The sequence below is a fragment of the Parasteatoda tepidariorum genome, chromosome 9 (genome assembly GCF_982258835.1).
Source record: "Parasteatoda tepidariorum strain Cologne lab strain chromosome 9, Ptep-v5.0, whole genome shotgun sequence".
Classification (NCBI taxonomy): domain Eukaryota; kingdom Metazoa; phylum Arthropoda; class Arachnida; order Araneae; family Theridiidae; genus Parasteatoda; species Parasteatoda tepidariorum.
The window spans coordinates 92,855,955-92,883,335 of NC_141763.1; the positions used below are offsets into that span (position 1 = coordinate 92,855,955).

Consider the following 27,381-nt stretch of genomic DNA (forward strand, 5'->3'; position numbering starts at 1 on the left):
TAAATGCAATCTACTTCATAATTTAATGAGGATTCATAACTACATAACAATCAGAGGATTACAGAAATTATTTGGCTTCACAGTAGGGAGCCTTACCGGTGGTGTCCAAGAAATAATTGAGCTGATAAGGTGGTTTGACAGCGTGGAATCCCATCCTGTTCGTGAATGGAGTATGATTACAGGCATCTTCCCTAAATGCTTGGTAGGCGATGCATGCATATGAAGTGTAGCGACAAGTATTGATGGAAGACTGAAAATATTCTATAGATTTTCTGTGGCTGCATAGTTTTCCAACCGTTTGAGCAAAACAGCCACGAGCTATAAATGAATAATAAAAAAAAAATTCTGATTAACTTTTGTATTCGCCATATATCAAACAAATAAAAAATATTGAAAAAAAAAACTTCCGAAAGTCGTGAGATCCTCTTCTGACGTCACAGCATTGACGTAAGTACTTGGAATATTCAGTTGTTCTAAATTTAATTTTGATGTCGTATTTTCGCAAAAAAATATTTTCTTCGTATTTTAAAATATCAGATGACGGTATGAAAAAAAAAGTACTTTGGGATATTATCCTATATTGATATGCAATTACCAGATCGTTGAGTTGTGGATTTACGCAATTTAGTTTATATCAGAGGAAATTCTTCTACCTTAGACTGCAACAGAAAGTTGAAAAAGCTGCCCCCTACCGTTGAAGACGTGCAACACAGTCGGGAATAAGGTGAATCATACTCCGTGGCAAGTTAAGGAAAGATCATTGCGGTATAATCATCCACCACTACATATAGTTCCGTTTTATTTAGTTATCAAATTATACAACTGTGCTTCCGAAAACAGTATAAAAACTTTTAAAAGTTAAAAACGTCAGCCAAATTTAATCTTTTACGATATATATATAATACAAAAATTATAGAAATTACTTTTGTATTAATAAAAGCATTAAAACTCTTTTCATAAAATGTCTGTGGTAAAGAATAGGTGTAGAGATATTCTATTGTGGGACTTCAAGGCTAAAAACATACCAATGAATTATAATTAGATTTATATTTCAAAGGAGGAGTTATTTTTAAAATCTTCTCCCTCTTTCACTTCCATATTAGGAAGCATTAAATGATTTTCTATGATGCGTAGGGTTACAAGGTATGCAGCGACTGAGCCTTTTTTCCTCCTTTGCTGTTAGTAAATAATGCAGGAGCGATAGTTTTTGCGTGTTTCTTTCAACATGATGTGATCCTGAAAACTATGTCGGAATTGTCCGAGAGTGCTGTCCACCCCCCTCCAGTGTGGAGAAATGGGTGCGAACTATTACCACCAACAGCCTATGTTTAAATAAAACTATTGAAGAAGTATTTTGGTTCATGACTGAATTATTTGAGCTAAATACTACCCATAATATCAGGGATGTAGCCCTGATATTATGTATATATATAAGTTCAAAATGAAGATAAAACAAAGGAAAATTACAGACACATGAAAAAATAAAAATGAACAGAAAAATAAAAATGACAAAAAACTGGAAAATAATAATAATAATGAAAATCCGAAGAAATGAAATTGTTTTTTAAAAATCCGGAAAATAAAAAATATATTCTTTTCATCAGCCCACACGATTATATCCGCAAAAAGGAGTGCTTTCTAATATTGTATCAATATAGCCAAAGCAAAATATATCAATACAGTAGTGTGAGGAGCACTCAAAAACTTTTTGCAAAAATTACAACAAATAAATAAAATAGAACACAATAAATAAAAATAACACGTAAAAAGAGAAAATAAAATAAAATAAAAAAGAGCATAAAACATAATCTATAAAGCGAGTAGCGAATTCAAATGTACTTACATGAACAGGAAATTTTTCAAGAATGATTTAAAATATTTTCGTAACAAGATTGCCAGATTGCAAAATATGAAAACAAAAGCGCAAATTGTGCGTAACCAAAGGAGTTCTGTTTTAAAGTACGTTCTTACTGAAGTGCGTTTGATTGTTTTTCTTAATTTTTTTTTGTATTTATTTATTTTGCTATATATATATATAGCAAAATTAATACAAAAAAACACGAAGAAAATTAAGAAAAACAATAAGTTTCATTTATTGTGCATAAGTTGCAAGTAAACAGAACTCATAAGATAAGTTCAAAATAAAGATATAACAAAGGAAAATAACAGACATGTGGGAAAAAAGGGGGGGGGGGAAGAAAATATTAGAAGAAATAACAAACAACTGGGAGAAAAAAATGATTAAATTTTTTTAAAAAACCGGAAAATTAAAGATATAATCTTTTCATCAGCCCACACGATTATATCCGCAAAAAAGAGTGCTTTCTAATATTGTATCAATATAGCCAAAGCAAAATTAAATTATTTCCTGTTTTTACGCGTTATTTTTACTTATTGTGTTCTATTTTATTTGTTCTAATTTTTGTAAAAAAAATTTTTTTGATTGCTCCTTACACTATTGTATTGATATATTTTGCTTTGGCTATATTGATACAATATCAGAAAGCACTCTTTTTGCGTATATAATCGTGTGGGCTGATGAAAAGACTATATCTTTAATTTTCCGGATTTTTAATTTTTTTTATTATTTTCCTTTGTTTTATCTACATTTTTAACTTATATATATATATATTTTACGCGTTATCTTTTACAATATATGTCGTAGATTTATTAAAAAAGGGTTATTTTTTCGTAGTCATACTAGACTCGGCGATATATTTTCATAAATGAGGAGAACATTCGTACTTGGAAAGGAAACAACTATATGACATTACAAAAGCACTGGATTTGATTGGTTCACTAAAAATAGTGTGTCTAACGCTGACATACCCTTAACAAATGAAATACAAAATAAAAAATTTTTACTTTTTTTACACTGCAGAAGAAAATTGTCTGCAAGAAACAACATTTATTATTCTTTAATTTAGAGTTGACAATGTTTATATATGTTCGAGCCGGGATCTTGGCATATATTTGGAGTTCAAACAGGTTCTCCTCATAAGGATAATGGTTCTTTTTAACCTTGCAACAGAGTATAATTTAGATATTCGTACAGACATTTTTTTTAAAAATTTTCTTAGAAGCTTTTAATCCACATTCATTACCAGCTAAGGAAGAAACTATGTTTTCTACCGATTTAAGATACTTTTGTATGGCTGTGATTGGCCATAAAAGTAACAAAAAGAAATACAGTAGGAAACCGATTATCCGGGACCATCGATATTTCGGATAACTGATTTTTCCGGTTTTCTGAATCGCTACAAAATGCCGTTTTTTTATAGTTAAACCCAACTAAAAAAAAATATGAAAAATAATCTTAAAAAGAAGAAAAAACGATTAAGTAATACACTAATGATTATTTCCAAAATGATGGTAAGGTAAACATCTTTCAAAAAATCCTAAAATCTTATGAGGAAAAAAAATAATTTTTTTTTAAAATGGTGGGAAAATTAATCGAATTTCGTTCCGGTTTTTTGGTTTTCTGATTTCCGGATAACGGGTTCTGTACTGTAAAATAAATTAAAATAAGAAAGTAGTTACAAATTTGTGACTAAGTTAAATGATGACATTTATTTCTTGCATTTAAGTCTTTTTGACTTGTGACTTGGAAATAATTGATATTGATATTGGAAAAAAAATTGCTTAAAAGGTAGTTTTTCTTTCTAACTGCCAAATAAGATAACCAATAAACTTCAATATAACATGTTTTAATGTAACATAACACAAATATTTTTTATATCACTTTTTCCTTTAAATAGTGTATTGAATTCCTTCACTGAAATATAATTTTTAAATGAAGAAATTGAATCCCCACTTCCTTCATTTTTCATGTTACAAATAACTTTTAAAAAATTGACTCCTCATTGTTTCGGAATAAACACTTTCAATAATTTTTTAGTTTGTTTGTGGATAAAATGGCTCTTTAAAGAGATAAGATAATTTATATGCATTGAAGGGAAAATATTATTTCCTAAAGTTTGAAGTTATGTACAAAATTGTGGAGTACATTCACTAGAAAATATTGAAATGGTTAATATAGGAAAATGTTCGCAAACAAGAAACAAAATAAATGTATGCATCATCCAATAATTATAACCGTCATAGAACAGTCGATTCAATTCTGAGCTCACCAATATCAATATTCAACTCCGTAGCCTTGTAATTTTGAGCCTATTCCAGAAGACAAGGACATCCCTGTATCAAATACTGGGAGAAATTTGTCTTCGTGGAGGACTTTATGATTGAAATAACACCAGGTGAAAACCTCTTACGATGAGCCTGACTGCAAGCGGACTCTAGTCCATGATCCGTTTACCACTGAGAATATTTTTACGTAATCACTGTGGTCGGTGCAAGCCTGGGGCGAAATTCGTATCGATCAGCAAATTGCTGGGATTTGAACCCGCTTCACCTCATTGGAAGGCGAACCCTCTGACTCATGTGCCAACATGGCTCATTCACTACTTATCATACAAATTCCAAACAGAATGAAATTGATTAACCAATAAGTATTAAATTGAAAACTTACGACGTGTGGTCGGTGTGTAATGGCAGCCTGGTTGACGATTACCACCGTTGGGGGAGAAGACGGCATGTCCAACCATTTCATCTAAGCTAGCACCTTCAAAAGCAAAATTAATATATAATAGAATAGTTTAGCACCACGTGATATGGAAGAATTTACCCCGACCCGCCCTTATTTAAGGCATGCGGGTAAATGTTTATTAAAATCAAAAAAAATCCAGAGAGCAGTACAAATATAAATTACATAAAATGCACATCAGACATGGCAACAGCCCATGAACATGGCGGGCGTAGAACAGCTAAAATCATGTAAGGTGAAAAGCATTAAAACAGCAATATATTAAAAGTGTCAATTAAAAGAATAATTTAAAAGAGCAATTTAAAAGATAAACGTGCAAAATTTACAAGATAACAATATTGTAAAACATTTAAAAACATTACTCTTAAAACCAATTAAATAGTACAAAAGTAAATAACAATAAAATTGGAGCAAGTAAAAGAAGAAGAGTTTATAAAAGAGATAGTAAAAAAAATGAGACACCCAAGCTGTAAGGAACAAGTTCCGAGACATTAAAGACCGTCCCCCAATACATCCTCTAAAGTTTGTTTAATAATCTTTTTTATGATATTTCTACAAGTCAGGTTAGCATAGCATTGATGTTGGCCAATATTATTAAAATTATTGCCCCGGATTGTCTGGAATTGAGAACAATTCATTAACAAGTGATCAATAGATTGATATTCACCACAGTAATTGCATTCTGGAGTTTTGTGGAATAATTTATATTGGTGTTCTCCAAACACTCCGTGGCCTGTTAAAAATTGATTCAGATAGAAGTTTGCTTGTAGTCTATTTAATTTCGGGTCTTTGAAAAATTTGAATGTCTGTCTCCCTTTCTCGGAACTCCGCCATTCCAGCCCCCAGCGCTTCATGCTATATAATTTAACCTGAGTATTAATTTGGGCGATGGAGCTTGGGACCTCAAGGGCAACTTGGCAGAGATCGGTGGCTTTCTTAGCTGCTCGATCCGCCTCCTCGTTGCCTTGAGTACCTATATGAGCTTTAACCCAATTGCAGAGTATATTAGATAGCCATAATTGTTTAGTGTTTTCAACAATTTTTGAGCTTGATACTGGGTTTTGTAAGGCTTGCAACGAGGAAAGCGAATCAGTATAGATAGTGGCGTCTGGATATTCTTTTTTAGAGAGCCAGAGAAAAGCATTATTAATTGCCACCAATTCTGCCATGTAAACACTACTATTGTTTGAGATCCTGGTGGAGGTTGCCTCGATTAAAGTACCTTGCATTTTAGTAACAATGCCGAAGCCAGTTCTATATTCTGTGGTATCAGTAGCGGAGTCGGTAACCTCCATCCTTGATCCATCAGTAAAAATTTCAAGGCCGCTGTTTGTTGGGAGTGATATATAGGAAAAACAATCAACATTTTTAGAGCAGTTTATTTTTGCTAAACAATTGAGTAAATCACTTTGAAATTGGGTACCAGGATCAGTAGTGACTGTTTTAAGTACATGGATATCAAACAACTATATAATAAAACTTCGTAAAAAATCACCATAAAAAAGGTGATCGTAAAAAAAAACTATCAATACAAATTAGACATTGTGTAAAACCATTCGATCACGTCATCCCCTTTAATCGATTCTTGTATGATTAAAGGAATTTTAAGGTTTAGTATACACGTCCAGTTACTTTATTCTTTTGACTTGGAGATGCAACCTCTAGCTCTTTCGAGATAATAGTTGCAAACTCGCATTTATCGCTGAGGCAAGGAAACTCTGGTCAGAGCAGGATGGTTTTTACTGTTTAGTTCAAATCCCTGAAATTAGCGAAAGATGAATGCCTATGTAAATATAACGCTCTGTAAAGTGGATAAGCGACATATACCTGCATATATTTTTTATTTACATTATTTATATATTACATTATCTATATTTTTTATTACATTTATTTATATACTTAAGTTTTTTTTAAATACGTTTTCCCAGCTCATGTAACAACCGTGGAAGAGGAATTAACCAGCACGGTTGTCTAAATTATTCTCAACTGAGATGCACGACTAATGGGTCCTTCAGATCTCCAGACCTGAATTCAATAGAAAACGGTTGTCACCTTAAGACTAGCTTTATTGAAGGATTTTTTTTTCACGCTTGAAAACCCTATGACAACCTCGTTTTAAGGTTGTTAGGTAGAAGGTTGTTTTCCAAGGTTTTGGATGAGGGTAATGTGCGTAGATTGTCACAGATCTCGTTTTAAGATTCGAAGGTTTACACGTAAACCGCATATAAACCCATTTTAGGTTTACATTAAAAGGTTTTTGCTGAGGGAAAATAAACCTTATTTCGCTATTTGGGATAGGTGTTGCTTAAAAAATATATATTTTCCCCATGCAAACACAGGCAGTCCTGAGATACCTAACCGAATTTTCCTCTTCGACGTCGTATTCACTTTTCTTCAATACAACTCAACTCGTCTCAAGCAAGGAGGGAAAATCTAATCTTTCAGGGTAAATGAAATCTCATTTGGGGTAAAACATCAGCGGTTTAATTTGTACTTCTGGATTACTTGTGACGTAGGAAGTAAAATCTGAATTTATGGTACTTTACCCTCAAAAAAACTTCTTCCACGGTTCGTCTGTATAATATCAACAAAGATAGCATCACTCCTATCTAAACGAACTTCTTTGGGTGCATTATCATAGTATGGACCTGCTATATCCAAGCCTACAAAAAGGTATTAAAACAAGTCATAAAATTTTATGTAAGTGTTCGAAGTTACCAATTTTTATGAAAGTGTAAGAGCAATTGTTTTAATAAAGGTCGTGAACGCATCAAACTGAATTGAAAAATAAAAAATTGACAAATTTTAAAATATAAGAATTTATTAATTTTTGTTTTTAAAAATGCATGAAATTATCAATTTATAAAGTGCACAGATCTTATCAAAATTTATTAAATTATAGAAATACAACAAATTCAATAGAAGGGCAGGAATTTTTATAGTTTTCTTAAAACTTACGAATAGACCTAAAAAATTTAAATTTTCTGTTAGAAACCGGAGGCCGGTAGACTCTAATAACTTAGTTGTCACTTTTTCCTCAAGCCCAATGACTTAAGTCACTTTTTCCATAGGTCAATACCGATTCCTATGGGGTCTTTTTACGTAATAGTCAATTTTGGTTTTCCTTTACTTGGATTAAATTATATTTTCTTAAAAATTTCCATTGGAAATAATCAGTTATAAAATGTAAATTCAAACATAAAAACGCAATGAATATGTGACAAAATTTAGTTAAACATACTGAATTGACTTCTCCAAACTAGAAAGTACGATGAGCAACTGAAAAGAAAAATATCGAAAAAGAAGTGACTGGCTGTTCATTTAATTTAAATCGCCACTTTTATCAAACTGAGTCGCCACGTGATAAGTAGTTCTTTCCAGGTCTATCTACGAACTATCTATGAAGGCCGATTAAAAATTGTGCATTTTTTGAAGAAATTCCTTACGATTTTTTTTTATTTCCAATGAGCTGCACAATCGGTCTTGCCGATAAGCAGACCTAGTGCGTTCTCCAGAGGTGGTATGCACTCTTTCAGGACCACCACAATGGGTGAGATACCGTTGGTCATGTTAATTTGGACGTCTAGTTTCTGCCACACTAGATGGCAGCACCAATTCCTTACGATGTCAGAAGATTTCATACGGAGTGGTGGTGGCTTAGGTGATAGGGTATTCGCCTTCCAATGAGGTGAACCGTGTTCGAATCCCAGCGATGGCTGGTCGGCTCCCACCGACCACAGTGCTTACATAAAATATATTCAGTGAAAGACAGATAATGGGTTAGAGTCCCTTTGCAGTCAGACTCACCGTGGGAGGTTTTCGTAGTTTCCTTTTTCATGTAATGCAAATGCGGTTTAGTTCCACCGAAAAGTCCTTCATGAACTCAAGTTTCTTTTAATACTCGATCCAGGAGTTTCTTTGTCTTCTTGATTCAGTACAAAATTATAAGGCTACAGAATTGAGGATTAGTAGTCGCAAACACAAAAATCGGGTCGGCACAGTTCGACAAGGATTATAAAGATTTCATACCAACAACTGTTCTGTTTGAAATCTCATGAAAACTAATTTTTCGATGCAAGCAACTATTAGAGCAACTTTTTTCCAAATATATTTTCCTAAACGTTGACGCCTTGATGATCAAACCAGGACATTGCTTTCATTGAAACAGTGGGTGAGAATTAGTTTAATGTGGGGTGTCCATGTCTTGTCCACAGAAAACAATGGAAATAGACAAAAAAAATCGGATTTTCGTTGTTGCTGAACTTTGAATTTATTCTCTCTTCAATCACTCTAACCAGTAATGTTTTTTTTTTCTTTTTATTTTATAACCGTCGTTGAACAGACGTCCCAATTTTATGAGTTTACAATTACTAATGTTAAGCTCCGTTGCCTTTTAATTGGATTCGTGTGTTCTGGATTGAACTCAATCCAGAACACAAGGGAAATACTAAATCAAGTATTGGGAGAAATTTTTCTTCGTGGAGGTCTATTTTAATTAAACAAGACTGCATTTAGTGAACATGGAGAGAAAAACCGTATCTGGAACGACTCTAACCCATAATAGGTCTACCACTGCGGATATTTTATATTTTACGTTAGTACTGTGATCGGTTGAAGCCGAATGCTGACTTTGTATCACCCCGCCATCACTTAGATTCGAACCCAGTCACCTCATTGGAAAGCGAATGCTCTATCCCAGTGGTTTCCAACTGGCGGCCCGCAAAGCCTTTTTTTGTGGCCCGCAAACTGAAATATACGAGTTAGTATTAGTAATAGTATCAGTTGTCTCGTATTAGTTGTAGTAGTCTCGTATTAGTTGTCTCGTATTAGTATGTAGGTTTAAAATACTTTTCTCGTTAATAAAAACCTAATTTCTTCGTTTCTGTGAGATTTATCATACCAACGGTGCAAAAAAAATTATTTCTCAGGTTTTGCATCCAAGAAAATATTTATTCAAATACAAAATTAATCGTGTATGTTGCTTTTTTTTATTTCATTTTTTTGTATTTTGTGAATATAATTTAGCATGCGTGTATGAGAAATTTTCTCGAAGAAATTCTCCGATTTAACTTTTTGAAACCACTGATTTTGGGCGAAAATATTTACACACACATTTGTAAATTTTAAATTTAAAATGTAAATATCTATTCTCTGGTGGTTGCAGCAGACAAACCTCAATTTTGTCATTGAACATTTTGTGCGCTACTATGTAAGTTTTATACCAACCTTTTTAAAGTTTTATATCTTAACAATTAGATATCTGCACATTAATTGTTTAATACATGGGTGCACATTAAAGTTATTGTAGCCCGAATTTCTTAATATGCAATTAAATATTTTTAAAAATCTACTTCTTATTTTAATTTGTAATTCAATACTTTTGTTTTGTACAACTTGGTAAAAATCAGACAGTAATATTTAATGTTCCTTCAAACATAAGAGTCCTACATAAAATTTTGATAAAGTTGCAGCCCGCCATTTGATTTGTGTTTTTAATTGTGGCGCTTGGCCTGATGTAAGTTGGAAGCCCCTGCTCTTTCCCCTAAGACAGTGTTTCCCAAACTTATGACTTTTGTGTACCCTTTCTAAATTTTTCGTAGCGCGATATACCACTAATAGAAAAATGAATGCATTTTTTACTCTAAAAAATTGCACAAAAGTGAAAAATCTCAACTGGCTGTTGACACCAAAAATTATTAACTGTTGATTCTGCAAAAAAATAACCAATAGAAAATTACGTCATCGTAAATTTTCATGGCTAGCTTTGTTTTTAAATAAAAATTTCTGAAATTTTCGTTTGTTGCAAGATATTTCGCATAAGAACGAGTACCCCTTCTAAACTGTTCCCGTACCCCTGGGGGTACGCGTACCACACTTTGGGAAACACTGCCCTAAGAGATCACGGCCAAACCAGTAACATTTTTTCCTTGTCAGAATTCATGGCTTTCATGCCACTGTTAGGGTGATGTCACTGTTCTCTAAATAGGACCCACGCTAAGGATTTCAAATTACTTGCTAGTAAACTAGCCAAATAGCAAAAGTATTCGACAATTTTCAAAGGTCTTCGCTCAACGCTAATCTTAACAAATTTTTATAATAAATTTTTTGCCGATAGAAAACTATTTCAGGGTAGTTTGTGTTAGGCTTATATTATTTGGACAGAATTCTGATTGGTTATACGGCGCATCTGCACTGTGACAGAATAAAAAATTACTGATTTGTTTAGAAAAATTCATTTTGACGTAATTTTAATTTCTTTCAAATGGAAAAAATCATTCGCCAGTACTTTCACCCCAAGACAATTTTATTCCAAAAATTTACTATTTTATCGCATTTGGCAAGGTGACGTTAGCACGGGCACTTACAGTTATGAGGTGTTTCAATTCTTAATTATTTTTTTTGTCTTTCTGGAGTACTTTCTTAAACAGAATCAAAATATCTTTTCTAAAGCAGTTTTAAATTCCTTACCTGTGATTCTGCCCAAATTGTTAATTCTCTCTCCAACGTAACTAATCAGGTGACCACCAAGGCTGTGACCAATCAGATGGATGTCTTCTGGTTTCAATCCAGTATGCTCCTATACGAAAAGAAAGGATGAACTTAACACTTTGTTGACTGGCATTTTTTTCACATAAACTATATCATGCCACCGGCTATTTTTGTAACTGAATATGGAAGTAAAGTGAAACATTCTATAAGATGCGCGAAGTTTTACAACATTCTATATCGTCCTAGATTTCATAAGTTGAAGTGGATAATGCAAGTGCAAAGACGAGTTTAGTCGTTATAGGTCAACAACATTTAGGCATGAGAAGACGAGTTAACTCGTCAGTGGTTGTTAATAATGTGCTATGTTTAAGAATGTGTTATTTAACATTTTAGTGAGTTTTAGAAAAATCAATTTATTAGAGAATCTTGTATTCTTTAGGCAAACACTGGCTCCACGGCCAATTCAGTGATTTTTCTTTCTTTTTCGAATCAGACTTAGTTTACTATACCGCTTGATTTCTTTACATTAAAATTGTTTATCTAGGGCTAATTTAAAATAATGCCATTCAGTGAATTATATTTTTATAAATGTTCTTATACAGACTGTTAGGTTAAAGTCTTGTGCATCTGTGAAAAAATTAAGATATGAACAAATATGATATGATGGAACAAAGTTAAAATATGAAAAATGTATGATCTATTATTTTAATAAAGTTGTTTCTTTATTAAGACTCAGAAAAAATTTTCGAAAATATTCACTGACTTTAGTGTTTTTTTATTTCAATAAAAACAATTCTTGGCGTATAAAAATAAATAAGCGATCGTGAATAAATTTGGTTCTTGCTTTCAAAAATTAACTATCTTTAGAAAATGAATATCTGTCATCATTAGAGTTCTGTTCTTTTTATTCTGATGAAATTTGTATTCATGGAATAAAAATAAAGATTTATATTAATTTTGACACCTCAACTATGGGTTTTTACTTTTGATACAGTATGAAAAATACGCCATACATTCCAATATTTAAAAACATCGACTTCATAAGTATAGAAACAAGAAACAATGATTTACACAACTTCTTTTGTATCGTTGAAAAACGTCTTATTAATAAGATAAATTAATTATTCTGTGCTTACAACCATATATGGCAATATATTTACTCACGCTATTTGTAACGGAATTAAAAGTAAAAGGAACGTACTTTTACTTGTACTTTGTTACTTTTTAAATTTAGTACTTTTACTTGTTTTTCCTTAACTTTTTTGAGAAACAAGTACAGGTATTTGTAACGTAAATGTCAAAATTAAGCGTTACTTTCTTTTGAAAATTTTTAAAACTTTTCCTCGAAAAAAAATTTTTTTCGATGTTTTTGGCATATTTTTTTTTAAAAATTTTACAAATTCTAGTTAACTTTTTTTCCAAACTCAAATAACTAGATTTCCCATTTCAAAATTTCCCAGTACCCAACTAAACTAACTAGATTTTTTTCTCCAAACTAATGTAAGTTAGGTATTGCAATTTCCTGATAGGAAGAGGGTTTCTCTTTTGAACACTCGATAACCTTTTTGTAAAAGTCACTGCAAATTACTACAAAAATCTGCTAGAAAAAGATAGTTTTGAAATTAACATAATTTTAAACTCTTTTTTATCTATGCAAACTTTGAATTTTGTTTTTCTGGTTTAGTGTTTAGATATTTTCATTCGCTATTTCAATGAATTTTGTATGACATTTTCTTACATTTTAGAGTTTTAGACATTAAAATTTAATGCTTTTTAAATTTAGAACAAACATTTTTTCTTAGATATTTTTTCGTCAAAATTAAGATTAATCTAAATTTTTGATTTCCTCAAAATGTTATTTAAAATCGTTACTTATTTTTGTTAAATTATGTTACCTATTTTTGTTACTTATATTATTTTATTAACTTTTGATCTAATGATCGGATCTTCACTTTCTCGGGAACAATCTTAATGATTCGAGGGTTGACTTCCAATATGCTAATTAGTACAGACACTAATTTAAGTTATAAAACAAACCTAAAAACGTACTTCTCTTATTAAACATATCTTTTTTTTTCATGGGATTTGGATTTCTATGTCCAAAATATAGGGAATAGCTCCAATCTGGGAGGTATAATCTTCATAGCTTAGTCAGGAGTGAGATCCAAAAATGTTAATTTTACTTTTTGCGCATTTCGCTGTTCCTCGAGAATTTTTTCAGCGAATTGAAACATTTTTGTATACAATTAAACAATTCATTTTTTTGTTTAATATTTATTATATAATTACAAAATTATTTATAATTAATAAAATAATTATTAATTCTTGAAATTATAATTATAATTATAAAATTGTAATTATAAAACTATTATTCATTTTGTTAAATATTTATTCATTTTTTTCATTTTATTCAAAAAGAGTTGAAAAAATTTTGAGTTGTATTGTAAAAACTTTTTGCTTGGATTTATCTTTGGATAAACGAATTTTATAATTGTGAGCAAAAGTTTTTCCATTGGCTAAAAAATTTCTCGAGATACAGCGGAACATGTAAAAAGTAAAATTCAGAAATCCGAATTCATTGAAAACAAGGTATGTTTAGTCAGAGAAAGTACGTTTTCGTGCCTGAATTCGTAACTTAAAATATCGTCTGCACTAACAAATTAGCATATGTGAAGTCATCGCTCGGTCTTGTAAGATTGAGTTTTCTGGAGTAAAGATACGATTATTAGATAAAAAGTTTTTCGGCATTGGCCCGATTCTGTTTGGCGCACTGTTCTTATGCAGGAAAGAAAAAAATCTCCCAAAGAATGAGAGCGATTTGACAAAATCCACTTTTTTGTAAAAATGAGCGTCCCGTATCAATAATATAATATATAGAGAAAAGTGTTTACAACCAACTGCTACTCAGAAAATTCAATAATATCAAAAATAATTTAATTAAATTTAAATATATGGGTCATTCTCAGAAAAACAGTCATTTTCATGTCCCCAGTATATTTTATGTTTGTTTTACAGCTTACGAAAAAAAAAAAATTCAGGGAAAGTGTCCTTCAGAATGCAAGCTAACAAAAGAATAAAAATAAAATTATCATTTTTTTTTTATTTTTTTTTATTTTAGGTAATTAAAATATACCAATATGTCATTCCCTCACTTGTCCCCACTGCTGATTTAAAAAAAGAAAAAAATTGTTTCTGAAATAATTTTTTTTTTTTTTTTTTACAAATTCGTGTTTTTTATTTCAGAATACTGAAATATAGAATTCAGAAAATCAATTTTAAATTTAATTTCTGATAAAAATATTAACACAGCACTATTTTAAACATTGTCCCCAGTGTTTCGCGTCATTCCCTCACAACAATGTTCTTATCACCTGCAATCTTCTTAGAATAAAAATATTTTAATAAAAACTTCAGAAGTTAACAACTGGCATCATAGAACAAAATTGCAGTATGTTTCCATCTTCAACTTAAAGAAGCTTTGCTGTGGAATAAATTTGAATGAATCAAACCAGGTAAAATTTTTTACATTTGTCATTCCCTCATGTCATTTTTTAGAGTAAAATAAAATACAACTTCATCGAGAAAGTGGATAATTATATGTTGCTTTCTTGTATGAATATAATTGTATGTGATTGACTTCAGAAATTAATTAGGCCCAACTGTTATTTTTAAATTTTATTGAATTCGTCATTCCCTCACTAGTGTATAAAATGAGGGAATGACGCTGAAGTGAGGGAATGATTCAAGATGAGTATATTATTAAATTTGTTTTTGTTCAATCGTGCCAGCCAATTTTATTTCCCAAACCTGTAAAAACTATTAAATATATAAGACTAAATTATAATAAATATTAGATATACTTAGTATGTTATCATTTTCAAACTTTAAGTAGATGTAACTTAGAAAAAAACATGTATTAAAATAAAATATCATTCCCTCACTATTAGTGTCATTCCCTCACTTTTTAAATAGTGAAAATAATTAATTTACTTATTAATTAATTTGAAAAATAAATTGAAAAATTAATAAGTTAATTTATTAAATTAACTAATTTATTAATTAAATTAATTAAATTATTATTAATTATTATAAATTAATTAATTATAAATTAATTATTTTAAAAATTAATTAATCTAAATATTAAGTATAATTTATAGGACATATACTTTCTTTACAATGCCATTACATATTTCTATTAATATAAAAAGTTTCAGAGCTTTTTATTCACTTCACTTTTTTGGGATTTTATGAACTGAAAAATGACAGTTTTCGTGAGAATGACCCATATATGATTTTGTTTATTTCTCTAACTTTTCCAGATAGAAGTGTTCGTGAATTGAATACGTTGAAATAAAGACATTAAAAAAATATGGATAATATTCATCTTATACTAAACCATTATGAATGTTCAACTTATATCAAACCATTATGAAAAGAAGAAGTTTAGCTGTATACGCTCCGACCAATCTGGTGTTGGCAGTTGCCTGAGGTGGAGTACCGCTTGCTTCACGTGACCAGTCGACTAAGATTACATTGTAAGAGGAATACTTCAGGAGCTCTTGCATTGTACCCTGTAGGAATGGAGAAAGAACTGTTACATTCTCAAAGTGCAACGGGCTACGATTTTCCAATCCGGTGACTTTTAGCAACTCGCTCTTCTGCTTGGCATTTTCGTAAATAACTTGATTCGTGACTTCTTTTTACAGTTTAGGTCACAAATTTTTACAGAAATAAAAACTTGCATTATAATTTGATCCAACTGCTGCCAAGTGGAAAGCCTCCAAAAAAGAGAGCGAGTCGTTAAAAGTGGCTGGATTGTAAGTTAGCAACCCGTCTCATCTTCTCCATAAAAAGCGGTACTTTTGATTGTATTCGAGTCATAAATAGCTATCCACAAACATGAAATTAGACGTCAATCTCCCTCTTACTTATGCTCCATAAAATATACCGTCGTCAATACCTTATGTTAAGTAATTAAAACTTAAAATTAAGCGATGAGTAGGAACCGAAAATTTTGCCTGATATTTGGTGGAAATTAAGCCCTATCCAGTTTTACCCTATCCAGTTCAGGATACACAGCAAAAATTTTATTTGTTTCATTACCTGCTCCGGGTACTTGGTAAGATTTGGATTTATTATAAGGCAGGGTACTATTGTATTTATGCAAAATAATATAAAAATTGTACAATTTTCTGCCTAGCAAATATTGTACAAAATATACTTTTAACCCTTTGGTTCATTCGAGAACTCTCAGCTATATTCTAGAACTCTCAGAGACATAACTCTCAGTTCTGACGATCCAGCAATCCTTGAGCTGTATTAAGTTAATTTTTTGAATCATTTCGTCACAAAATCACTATATTTGAAATGAAACGCGAACTCTAAAATATTTGGAATACAAATTAGTTCGGTTCGTCTTTAAGAGATTGCTCTGCTGTTATGAATGTTTCATAATGACATCTTTATTCGGTGGTTTCAGAGAGGTTAAACATCTGTCAATAATATTCAGTTTCTACAAAACGCTTTGAGTGTCATACAAAGACCCTATTTTTTTTACTTTGTTGAGTTGTTGGTAACGTAGCACCATTTGCGGCAGGTTTTATCTTTCTGCTTTAATTGGAAGAAAAGTGCAGCTGAAGAGCACCGAATTCTTGTAGAAGTATATGGTGACAATGCTCCAATGGTGAGTGAAGAATGGTGAATAGTTTTGTATACTATGAGCTGCTACAACCTGGTGATTCCATTACGGGCGATCGGTATGGGCTACAATTGATTCGTTTGAGCTATGCATTACGAGAAAAACGGCCGGAATACGAGCAAAGACATGACAAAGTTCTTCTTCTGCCTAATAACGGCCAGCCTGATGTCGCAAAAGTCTTAAAAAATTATTTGGAAACGCTCAAGTGGGATATTTTACCGCACCCGCTGTGTTCGCTGGACATTGCTGCTTCTGATTACTGGTTGTTCCGGCGGATGCAGCACGATTTGTCAGGTCAACAGTTCACTTCTTTCGCAGAAATCGAAAATTGGCTCCTAACTTGGATCGCCTCAAAAGACGACATATTTTTTTCGAGATGGAATTCGAATATTGCCTGAAAGGTGGAAAAAAGCAGTAACCAGCGATGGACAATACTTTGATTAATCTGTTCATTCATTTTGTTCTGAAATAAATGCATTTTTGATCACACAAGAAATGGACCGAACTAATTTGTACGCCCAATATATGAACGAAAATGTTTCACCTACTGGAAACTTAATCATATCGCATTGTGGGAGATTGTGAACTAGAATAACGAAACTAGAATGAAGAGTGGACTGTCAAAAATAAAGTGTCTAAACTAGTCGGTCAAAGTGTTGGTCTTCTACCAGGGAGATCTCGGGCTCGAATCCCACCAAGGGCATAAATGTAATTCATTTCTCGGTTCTATTTGTCCTTCTTGTGTTGTTTTGTCGGGGGGGAGCCACGAGTTACCTAAGCATGACGTCGCTTGTAGGTATCGATTTGCAGAAACTTTGGAAACGTCAGGCTGAACCAGATTAGATGACTTTCAGCAAACAACGAAACTTTGATGTCATTTTGTCTGTAATTACTTAATTTTATAGCATTTCAATTTATTAATAACATTTTATGACAAAGGACGTATGAATTACCTTCTCTTATCTGCAAGATATTGTATTTCACTCGATGTGTGAAACTCACTACCAATAAATTGTTCTTCTTTTTGCAAGGTGTTCAGGACTATACATATACAGCCTATACTGGCTCCTTTATTGCATTATATCCAACGAATTCATCGCGAAAAATAATATTGATTGCCCAGAATAACTTTTAATCTAAAAATCGGATTTTTAGGTTCAATCTTAGTGGCTCGAGGGGATCACCTCAAATATGCAAATTTATAAGTGCGTATAATATTTTAAGCTACAAAATCATGCTCGAAAACGCACTTTCTCTGAATTCTCGTATTTTCTTCAATAGATTCGGATTTTTGACCCAAAAAACAGAGAATATTCGCTATCTGGGAAATATTTTCCAAATAGTTTGGGTAGGAGTGCAATCCAAAAATTGGACACATTAATGTTTTTTTTTTTTTTTTTTTGCGTATTTCGCCTTATCAGGAGAACTTCTGAATTGAAATTTTTTGCATGGAATTATCTTGGGATAAACGAATTTATTAATTGCGTGAATTTTTGAAAAAAAAAATTCGCTAAGAAAGTTTGGAAGATATGGCGAAATATGCAAAAAATATAACTAACATTAAGGGGTTCAAACTTTGAACTACTTCTCCGGCCAAACTATGTTGACCATATTTTCCAGATTGTAGACCCCCTATATTTTGCGAGTCAGAAATTAGAAGGTATTTTTATTCAGAGTCTGATTTCATATTATCGTTTATTTAAAAACATCGACTGCAGTACTTTATAAGCATTACTATTAAGAATGAATCCTAGAACGCGAAGATCCGATCATTAGATCAAACGTTGTTGGGGTGGTCCGTTTTTCATTGGAAAACTGCACACGATAGGATGGTGTATTAATTTATATAATCTTTAGCTGCACAATTGGCTATTGGGGACATTCTGGGAAGCATCCTTGAGGATAAACCGGAGACAACATGCGTACGTCACATCCCGTTTTACAGGGAGAGTACTTTCACACACCATCCATCTTCGAATCGTAATTTACACCTGAACCAGAGCACGATCCATCTCCGATCCAGTACCTCCAGATGTATTGATTTGTCATGCCACGTAAATGAAAAGAGCGTTGCTGCCTGTCGCATCGTTACCAAGGCAACGAAGGTAGAAAGTGCAGTTCAAAGTGAACAAGAATATGGTGTAATTAACATCAAGATGCATTAATATCATTGTAAAATCGTGAGGCTTTCTACTGCATTTGTTTTGCAATGTGCCCCATTTTTAATTGTATTTATTAAATAGACTTAATTAAAAGAAAGTTAAAAATCTGCTAACTTTATTATGAAAAAAATCTGTAAAGATAATAAAAATAATAAAATTTCAAAGTTTCCTTACTATAAATTTATCTGGGTGAGCTCCCAATCCGTGAGCCAGTACTTTTATTGGTAAATTATCTTTGAAAGGAGACTTTAGCAGTGATTCAAGTGTTGGTTCCAGATAATAGGGCTCCTCTTTATTGGAGCGTGTATACAACAGAAACTTCGTCTGCAGTTCTTGCGGTGGTACACTTATTGGTCTGTACAGAGGATGGTACCAAGGAGGACCGGTATAGAAACATCCCAAATCACCGAAACATTTTGTCGTGAAATTTACTGGAGAAAAGAAATGACATAATTTATCATTTGGAGTAAGACTTTCTCTTTTTTTCATTTATATTTCATTAAATTGTTTTTCAAAAAGTCATTATTTCTATGAATCAAACATTCATATTGACACATTATTTAATAAATTGCAACATTGTTTTGAAAAATGGAGGTCTTTTGAATAAAATGAAATTATCTACAATACAATATATCATATTGATTACAACACGTGATACATCCGGATATACTACATAATAAAAGTATGAAAGTGATTGTTAAATAATAAATGCGAAAATGCATAGCTGTGTTACGAAAACGTTGTTTAAAAAATAAGAATTTTGATATTTGTTGCTTTATAACTTTCCTTGCATGCAGCATTTAAATCTTTTAAGACCTCGATGAGGCAATTATTTTTCATGGAGCATGGTATCCCTATATGAAGTGACTCTTTCCGACACCATCAGCTCATGATCACACGACTTTCCCTTCATGGCGCATGGTATTCCTATATGAAGTGACTCTTTCCGACGCCATCAGCTCATGATCGCACGAGTTTCTCTTCATGGCGCATGGTATCCCCATATGAAGTAACTCTTTCCGACGCCATCAGCTCATGATCACACGACTTTCCCTTCATGGCGCTTGGTATTCCTATATGAAGTGACTCTTTCCGACGCCATCAGCTCATGATCACACAACTTTCCCTTCATGGCGCATGGTATTCCTATATGAAGTGACTCTTTCCGACACCATCAGCTCATGATCACACGATTTTACTTTCATGGCGCATGATATTTCTAAATGAAGGACTCTTTCCGACGCCATCAGCTCGTGATCACACGACTTTCCCTTCATGGCGCATGGTATTCCAATATGAAGTGACTCTTTCCGACACCATCAGCTCATGATCACACGACTTTCCCTGCATGGCGCATGGTATTCCTATGTGAAGTGACTCTTTCCGACACCATCAGCTCATGATCACACGATTTTACTTTCATGGCGCATGGTATTCCTATATGAAGTGACTCTTTCCGACGCCATCAGCTCGTGATCAAACGATTTTCGTTTCATGGCGCATGGTATGCCGATATGAAGTGACTTTCCGACACCATCAGCTCATGATCACACGACTTTCCCTGCATGGTATCCCTATGTGAAGTGACTCTTTCCGACACCATCAGCTCGTGATCACACGACTTTCCCTTCATGGCGCATGGTATTCCTATATGAAGTGACTCTTTCCGACACCATCAGCTCATGATCACACGATTTTACTTTCATGGCGCATGATATTTCTAAATGAAGGACTCTTTCCGACGCCATCAGCTCGTGATCAAACGATTTTCGTTTCATGGCGCATGGTATGCCGATATGAAGTGACTTTCCGACACCATCAGCTCATGATCACACGACTTTCCCTGCATGGCGCATGGTATTCCTATATGAAGTGACTCTTTCCGACACCATCAGCTCATGATCACACGATTTTACTTTCATGGTGCATGATATTTCTAAATGAAGGACTCTTTCCGACGCCATCAGCTCGTGATCAAACGATTTTCGTTTCATGGCGCATGGTATGCCGATATGAAGTGACTTTCCGACACCATCAGCTCATGATCACACGACTTTCCCTGCATGGCGCATGGTATCCCTATGTGAAGTGACTCTTTCCGACACCATCAGCTCGTGATCACACGATTTTACTTTCATGGCGCATGATATTTCTAAATGAAGGACTCTTTCCGACGCCATCAGCTCATGATCAAACGATTTTCGTTTCATGGCGCATGGTATGCCGATATGAAGTGACTTTCCGACACCATCAGCTCGTGATCACACGACTTTCCCTTCATGGCGCATGGTATTCCTATGTGAAGTGACTGTTTCCGACACCATCAGCTCATGATCACACGATTTTACTTTCATGGCGCATGATATTTCTAAATGAAGGACTCTTTCCGACGCCATCAGCTCGTGATCAAACGATTTTCGTTTCATGGCGCATGGTATGCCGATATAAAGTGACTTTCCGACACCATCAGCTCATGATCACACGACTTTCCCTGCATGGCGCATGGTATCCCTATGTGAAGTGACTCTTTCCGACACCATCAGCTCATGATCACACGATTTTACTTTCATGGCGCATGATATTTCTAAATGAAGGACTCTTTCCGACGCCATCAGCTCGTGATCAAACGATTTTCGTTTCATGGCGCATGGTATGCCGATATGAAGTGACTTTCCGACACCATCAGCTCATGATCACACGACTTTCCCTGCATGGCGCATGGTATCCCTATGTGAAGTGACTCTTTCCGACACCATCAGCTCATGATCACACGATTTTACTTTCATGGCGCATGATATTTCTAAATGAAGGACTCTTTCCGACGCCATCAGCTCGTGATCAAACGATTTTCGTTTCATGGCACATGGTATGCCGATATGAAGTGACTTTTCGACGCCATCAGCTCATGATCACACGACTTTCCCTGCATGGCGCATGGTATCCCTATGTGAAGTGACTCTTTCCGACACCATCAGCTCATGATCACACGACTTTCCCTGCATGGCGCATGGTATCCCTATGTGAAGTGACTCTTTCCGACACCATCAGCTCATGATCACACGATTTTACTTTCATGGCGCATGATATTTCTAAATGAAGGACTCTTTCCGACGCCATCAGCTCGTGATCAAACGATTTTCGTTTCATGGCGCATGGTATGCCGATATGAAGTGACTTTCCGACACCATCAGCTCATGATCACACGACTTTCCCTGCATGGCGCATGGTATCCCTATGTGAAGTGACTCTTTCCGACACCATCAGCTCATGATCACACGATTTTACTTTCATGGCGCATGATATTTCTAAATGAAGGACTCTTTCCGACGCCATCAGCTCGTGATCAAACGATTTTCGTTTCATGGCACATGGTATGCCGATATGAAGTGACTTTTCGACGCCATCAGCTCATGATCACACGACTTTCCCTGCATGGCGCATGGTATCCCTATGTGAAGTGACTCTTTCCGACACCATCAGCTCATGATCACACGACTTTCCCTGCATGGCGCATGGTATCCCTATGTGAAGTGACTCTTTCCGACACCATCAGCTCATGATCACACGATTTTACTTTCATGGCGCATGATATTTCTAAATGAAGGACTCTTTCCGACGCCATCAGCTCGTGATCAAACGATTTTCGTTTCATGGCGCATGGTATGCCGATATGAAGTGACTTTCCGACACCATCAGCTCATGATCACACGACTTTCCCTGCATGGCGCATGGTATCCCTATGTGAAGTGACTCTTTCCGACACCATCAGCTCATGATCACACGATTTTACTTTCATGGCGCATGATATTTCTAAATGAAGGACTCTTTCCGACGTCATCAGCTCGTGATCAAACGATTTTCGTTTCATGGCACATGGTATGCCGATATGAAGTGACTTTTCGACGCCATCAGCTCATGATCACACGACTTTCCCTGCATGGCGCATGGTATCCCTATGTGAAGTGACTCTTTCCGACACCATCAGCTCATGATCACACGATTTTACTTTCATGGCGCATGATATTTCTTAATGAAGGACTCTTTCCGACGCCATCAGCTCGTGATCAAACGATTTTCGTTTCATGGCGCATGGTATGCCGATATGAAGTGACTTTCCGACACCAGCAGCTCATGATCCCAAGGGCGTGATTTTAATTTGGAACATTTTATTTTGAATTTTTAAGTAACTTTAGAAAATGGTAGTTGAGTCGTTATAATTTCGAGTAATGTCTCTCAGAGGATAAATCTTCAAAATGCCACTTCAAATCTAAATTCATTATCATTATTTTATTTGATCTGGGGTATTTAAATACGTAAGCAACTGCACGTGGTCAGATTTTCGAAGGGATTGACCACGTGAATTACACGTGTACTGGTTTTCTGTTTTGATTTTGAGGAAGTGGGAAAAAGATGAAACTCTTTTGTTCACGTGGGAGTAGACTTGTTGCATGTATTTTCGGCTTCGGTAGATATCATTTTGTATGTTTTTTTCAGCTTTGTAATTGTTTTTTTAAATATACGGAACTTTCTATTACAGTATATTCATGTACTATCCATGATATTAAACTGCAATTTTCAACTCATTTAATTGAAATAATAACTTCAGGTGAATTTTTAAATGAAATTAGACTTAACAGAAAAATTTTCCGTCCATTTGCGCATGCAGTAAGCCTTCTAAGCTATTGTGCCAGAGGAAACATTCCCCCCCCCCTCTCTTTTTATCAGTCTTTAACAGATTACAGAATTATTCTTTTCGAAATTATTTTCTCATGTGACTGAGAAATAAATATTTGTTTTCATTCCTTAGCGATAACCTTAAGCATCGGTTTATTGGTAAGATGTTATGGCATTTTTGTATATTAAAAAAGTAAAAAAAGGAACCACCATTATTTCTATTTCCAAAAAAGGTATTAAATGAAAAAGTATGAAATTCCAAACATTTTCTGAGAAATGTTAAGAAGAAAATTGAAAAGCAATGAGAGTTTTTTATTTAAGATGGAAATATAATACAGTCAAACAAAATACAATACAAATGGAAACAAATCAATGGAATCAAACAAAATCAAATATAATACAATGGAAATATAATATCGTGAACACGGCTTATAGTGAACTCCCGGATATAGTGAACCAAATGTTCGGTCCCGTGCCTTGCTATACACGCATAATGTTATTTTTTGTGGATATAGTGAACCAAAAAAGTGAGGAAGTTGGATATAATGAACTTTTTTCTGTCCTCCACTGATTTTTTTCTTCATTTTATTTTTGTTGATATTTTCATGGAATATAAACTATCCAAATCTGAAGTTTGTAACACATGGAAAAATAGGCAACTAATAATTTCTGCTCATGAAAAAAATTTAGATGGCAGAAAAAAGTTGAGAAAAGCAGATCACAAGGATGTTGAAGAAGCATTACTGAAGTGGTTCACCATTCGAAGAAGCCGCAATCTGGACAAATGTGAATAAATTTGCTAAGTGATTTTATGAGACTACTTTCATGTGCTCGAATGGCTGGTTAGACAGGTTTAAAAAACGCATTAACAGAAATTCAGGAAAAATTATCTGAGAGTCGGGAAGTGTTTCCATAACTGATGTTGAGGATTGCTCATCAGCCAAAGATTACTAATTTTTTTTGTACGGAAGACGAAGAGTAATGAAAAATAAATCATTTTTTGCTACTACATAATATTTTTCAGTCATTTATTTGAATAATGTGTAATAAAAGAGAGGAGTTTGGGAACCATTAGTTAAATTGCCTGTGTTGCGGATATAGTGAACACCCGGTTATAGTGAACTGAAATTTCGGTCCCTTGAAGGTTCACTGTAGCGGGGTTTGACTGTATTAATATTTTTTGGTTAATGTCAAAGTAGAATCATTATTTTTGTTTCAGTTTCTTGGGACAGGTAATTAAGTTAAGTAAAAAATAATAATTATAGAATTATTATTATATTTTTTTTTGCACTTTGTTGGGAGCATTTTTTTCCATCAAATATTCCATAAATCAATTGGAAGAAGCCGCCATGTTTCATTTATAAAGCAAGTCGATAACTAAGCAGTAAATGTAGTCAACAATGTAAATCTATAACTCGAATATTAAGCAATATTTTGCAAATTATTTCATAATAACTATTAAGAGTAAAGGTAGTCAAACAATGTAAATATATAGTTCGAGTTCTAAGCAGTGGCTTGCTAATTATTTTATGACAACTTTTTAGAGAGTGAAAGTAGTCAAATAAAGTAAATCTGTTTTTCAAATTCTAAGCAGTGTCTTGCAAATTATTTTATAATAACTAAAGAGTAAATGTGGTCAAATAATGTAAATCTATAACTCAATTATTAAGCAGTTGTTTGCAGATTTTTTTTTCAGGAAAAGAAATAGAAAATAGAGCACTTAGAACATTTAGAAAATTGTCATTTGACTGGCAAAAATCAAAATTAGTTCCCCTTCTCTTCTCTAGTTGCCCGTCTTCTAAACATTTTACCCAAAAATTTTTATTTTATTCCGTATTTGTTTTTAGACACAGCGTAGTTTCTTGTAAATATTTATTTTTTTGAAAAGTTTTTTTGCAAAAAATAGAATATTTGATAGTCTGAATTAAGATTATGTTTTTGGATGCGGAGTTTTTCTCTTCACAGTTTTGGTAATATCTGTTGGGCGACAAGTGGTGAAAATAAAGTTTTTTTTTTTGTTGTTAATTGAATTTTAACGGTTTGCTTAAATCTCAACATTAAAATAAATAAGTCCTACTCTTCAAGTATTTGCTGGTCATAATCTTCTTCGATTTCAACACTTCAGTTTTTTATTGACTTTAATTGGGATATTAACTCTTGCAATCACATAGATGATCGTAAATGTATTTTGTTTTCTAGAAAATCCTTCAATTGGTAAATTCTTCAAATTGTAATGTGATGTAACTTAAATGTCATTTAAATCTTATATGGTCGTATTTGAAAAGATAGTTTTATATTTAAACTGAATAATTTTGTATGTTATAATTGTGATTTACACTTTCAAACTACCATAAGCATGGGAGGGGCTTAAATTTTTTTTTTGTTTAAACCCTCGACTTTTTTAGAATACTTTAAGACTGTTAGAGTTTGTAGAGACTGTAGAGTTAAGATACTGTTAGAGTTTTTAAAGTTCAAATTTCGATACTTAAGTTTGATCACATTTTTTTTTATGTTTTCAAATTGATTTTGAACTGAAAAAAAATTTAATTATTTAAATTTTTAAGATGATTGAAACAAATCAAAAATGAATTGAAGATTAGTGCATCAAACCTGATCAGCAAAGTTCAGTGTAAAAAAAAGATAATTACTTTATTCAATTAAAAAAATGTAATAAATAAATAAAACTAGCTAAAAATTATTAATAAGTAAAACATTGTAAAAAACATCAATTGTGTCTCCAACAAGTAGTAGACTTCTTTTAATTTTTAAAGAAACTTAACTTTAATTTTTGCCCCAAAATGGGTTTTAAAACCTTAAAATTATGCAATGCTCAGAAAGTAAATTAATTACATGAATTTATTATACTTTCATTTTGTTCTCATCTTCATGATGTTGTAGTTAATTTACGTCGCACTAGAGCTTCACGATGGGCTATTGGCGACGGTCTGGGAAGCACCCCTGATGATGATCCGAAGACATGCCATCACAATTTTGATCCTCTACAGAGGGGATGGCACTCCCGCTTCGGTAACCCGACGACCTGCACGCGAAGTCGAGCACTTTACGGTGGAACAGTTTAACGAAGACCAATACTGCACACCCTCGGTCGCTACGCAGACTGATCCAAGTGGTCACCCACCCGCACATTGACCGCAGCCAGTGATGCTTGACTTCGGTGATCTGCTGGGAACCGTGTCTTAACGATCACTCCACTGCGGGACATCTTCATCTTTATGAAAACGCGTGTTTATAACTGTAGTTGCTTTGAAGTTTCGAAATGCATTGTGTATACTAACTCATATTATTGCTATAAATTTAATCAACATGATAGTTATCTTAAATTTTCACAAATTAACTTATATCATTCATACAAAAGCTAGTTTAAGCATCTGCATAACTATAATTTAAGTATTTTTGACCTAATAATCATGCAATAAATATGGTTTACATTCAAATTTTTTGAATTTACTTACTGTGGTTATAATCATCGTCCGGATACATAGATTCTATGGGTACAACAATTACGTTCTTACTTAAAGCTGTACTAACTAATGATGCTGCTATAAATGCACTCAGCCACATTTTATTAAACTTTTAATATTCAAAACTAAAACTGAAAAATTTGTTTAATATTGCCAAACAATAATATCTCGTTCTAGACTCTTACCAAAAAAAAAAAACGTCTTTCATTCCCAATCACGAACGCCCCACATATTTATACTCACTTCATATTTATACAAATTTCATCTACCCTT

General features: G+C 33.3%; 1 protein-coding gene across 1 annotated transcript; it reads right to left on the reverse strand.

The window, feature by feature from the left end:
* On the reverse strand, nt 1-27,381 carry LOC107440138 (pancreatic lipase-related protein 2). Its single transcript, XM_087152362.1, has 7 exons — nt 27,100-27,381; nt 19,127-19,383; nt 15,517-15,663; nt 11,072-11,180; nt 7,150-7,266; nt 4,529-4,621; nt 1-318 (listed from the first exon to the last, which is right to left on the reverse strand). Exons 1-7 carry the CDS (start codon nt 27,206-27,208, stop codon nt 68-70), a joined length of 1,083 nt encoding a protein of 360 aa, XP_087008488.1. The 5' UTR covers nt 27,209-27,381; the 3' UTR covers nt 1-67.

Excerpts from the sequence above, each read along its gene's own strand:
- LOC107440138 (XM_087152362.1), bottom strand. The coding sequence starts at position 27,208 with ATGTGGCTGAGTGCATTTATAGCAGCATCATTAGTTAGTACAGCTTTA. Across the intron at positions 15,664-19,126 it reads CTCACCCAGATAAATTTATA|GGTACAATGCAAGAGCTCCT; the intron begins GTAAGGAAACTT and ends CCATTCCTACAG. Across the intron at positions 11,181-15,516 it reads AACTTCTTCTTTTCATAATG|GAGCATACTGGATTGAAACC; the intron begins GTTTGATATAAG and ends CTTTTCGTATAG.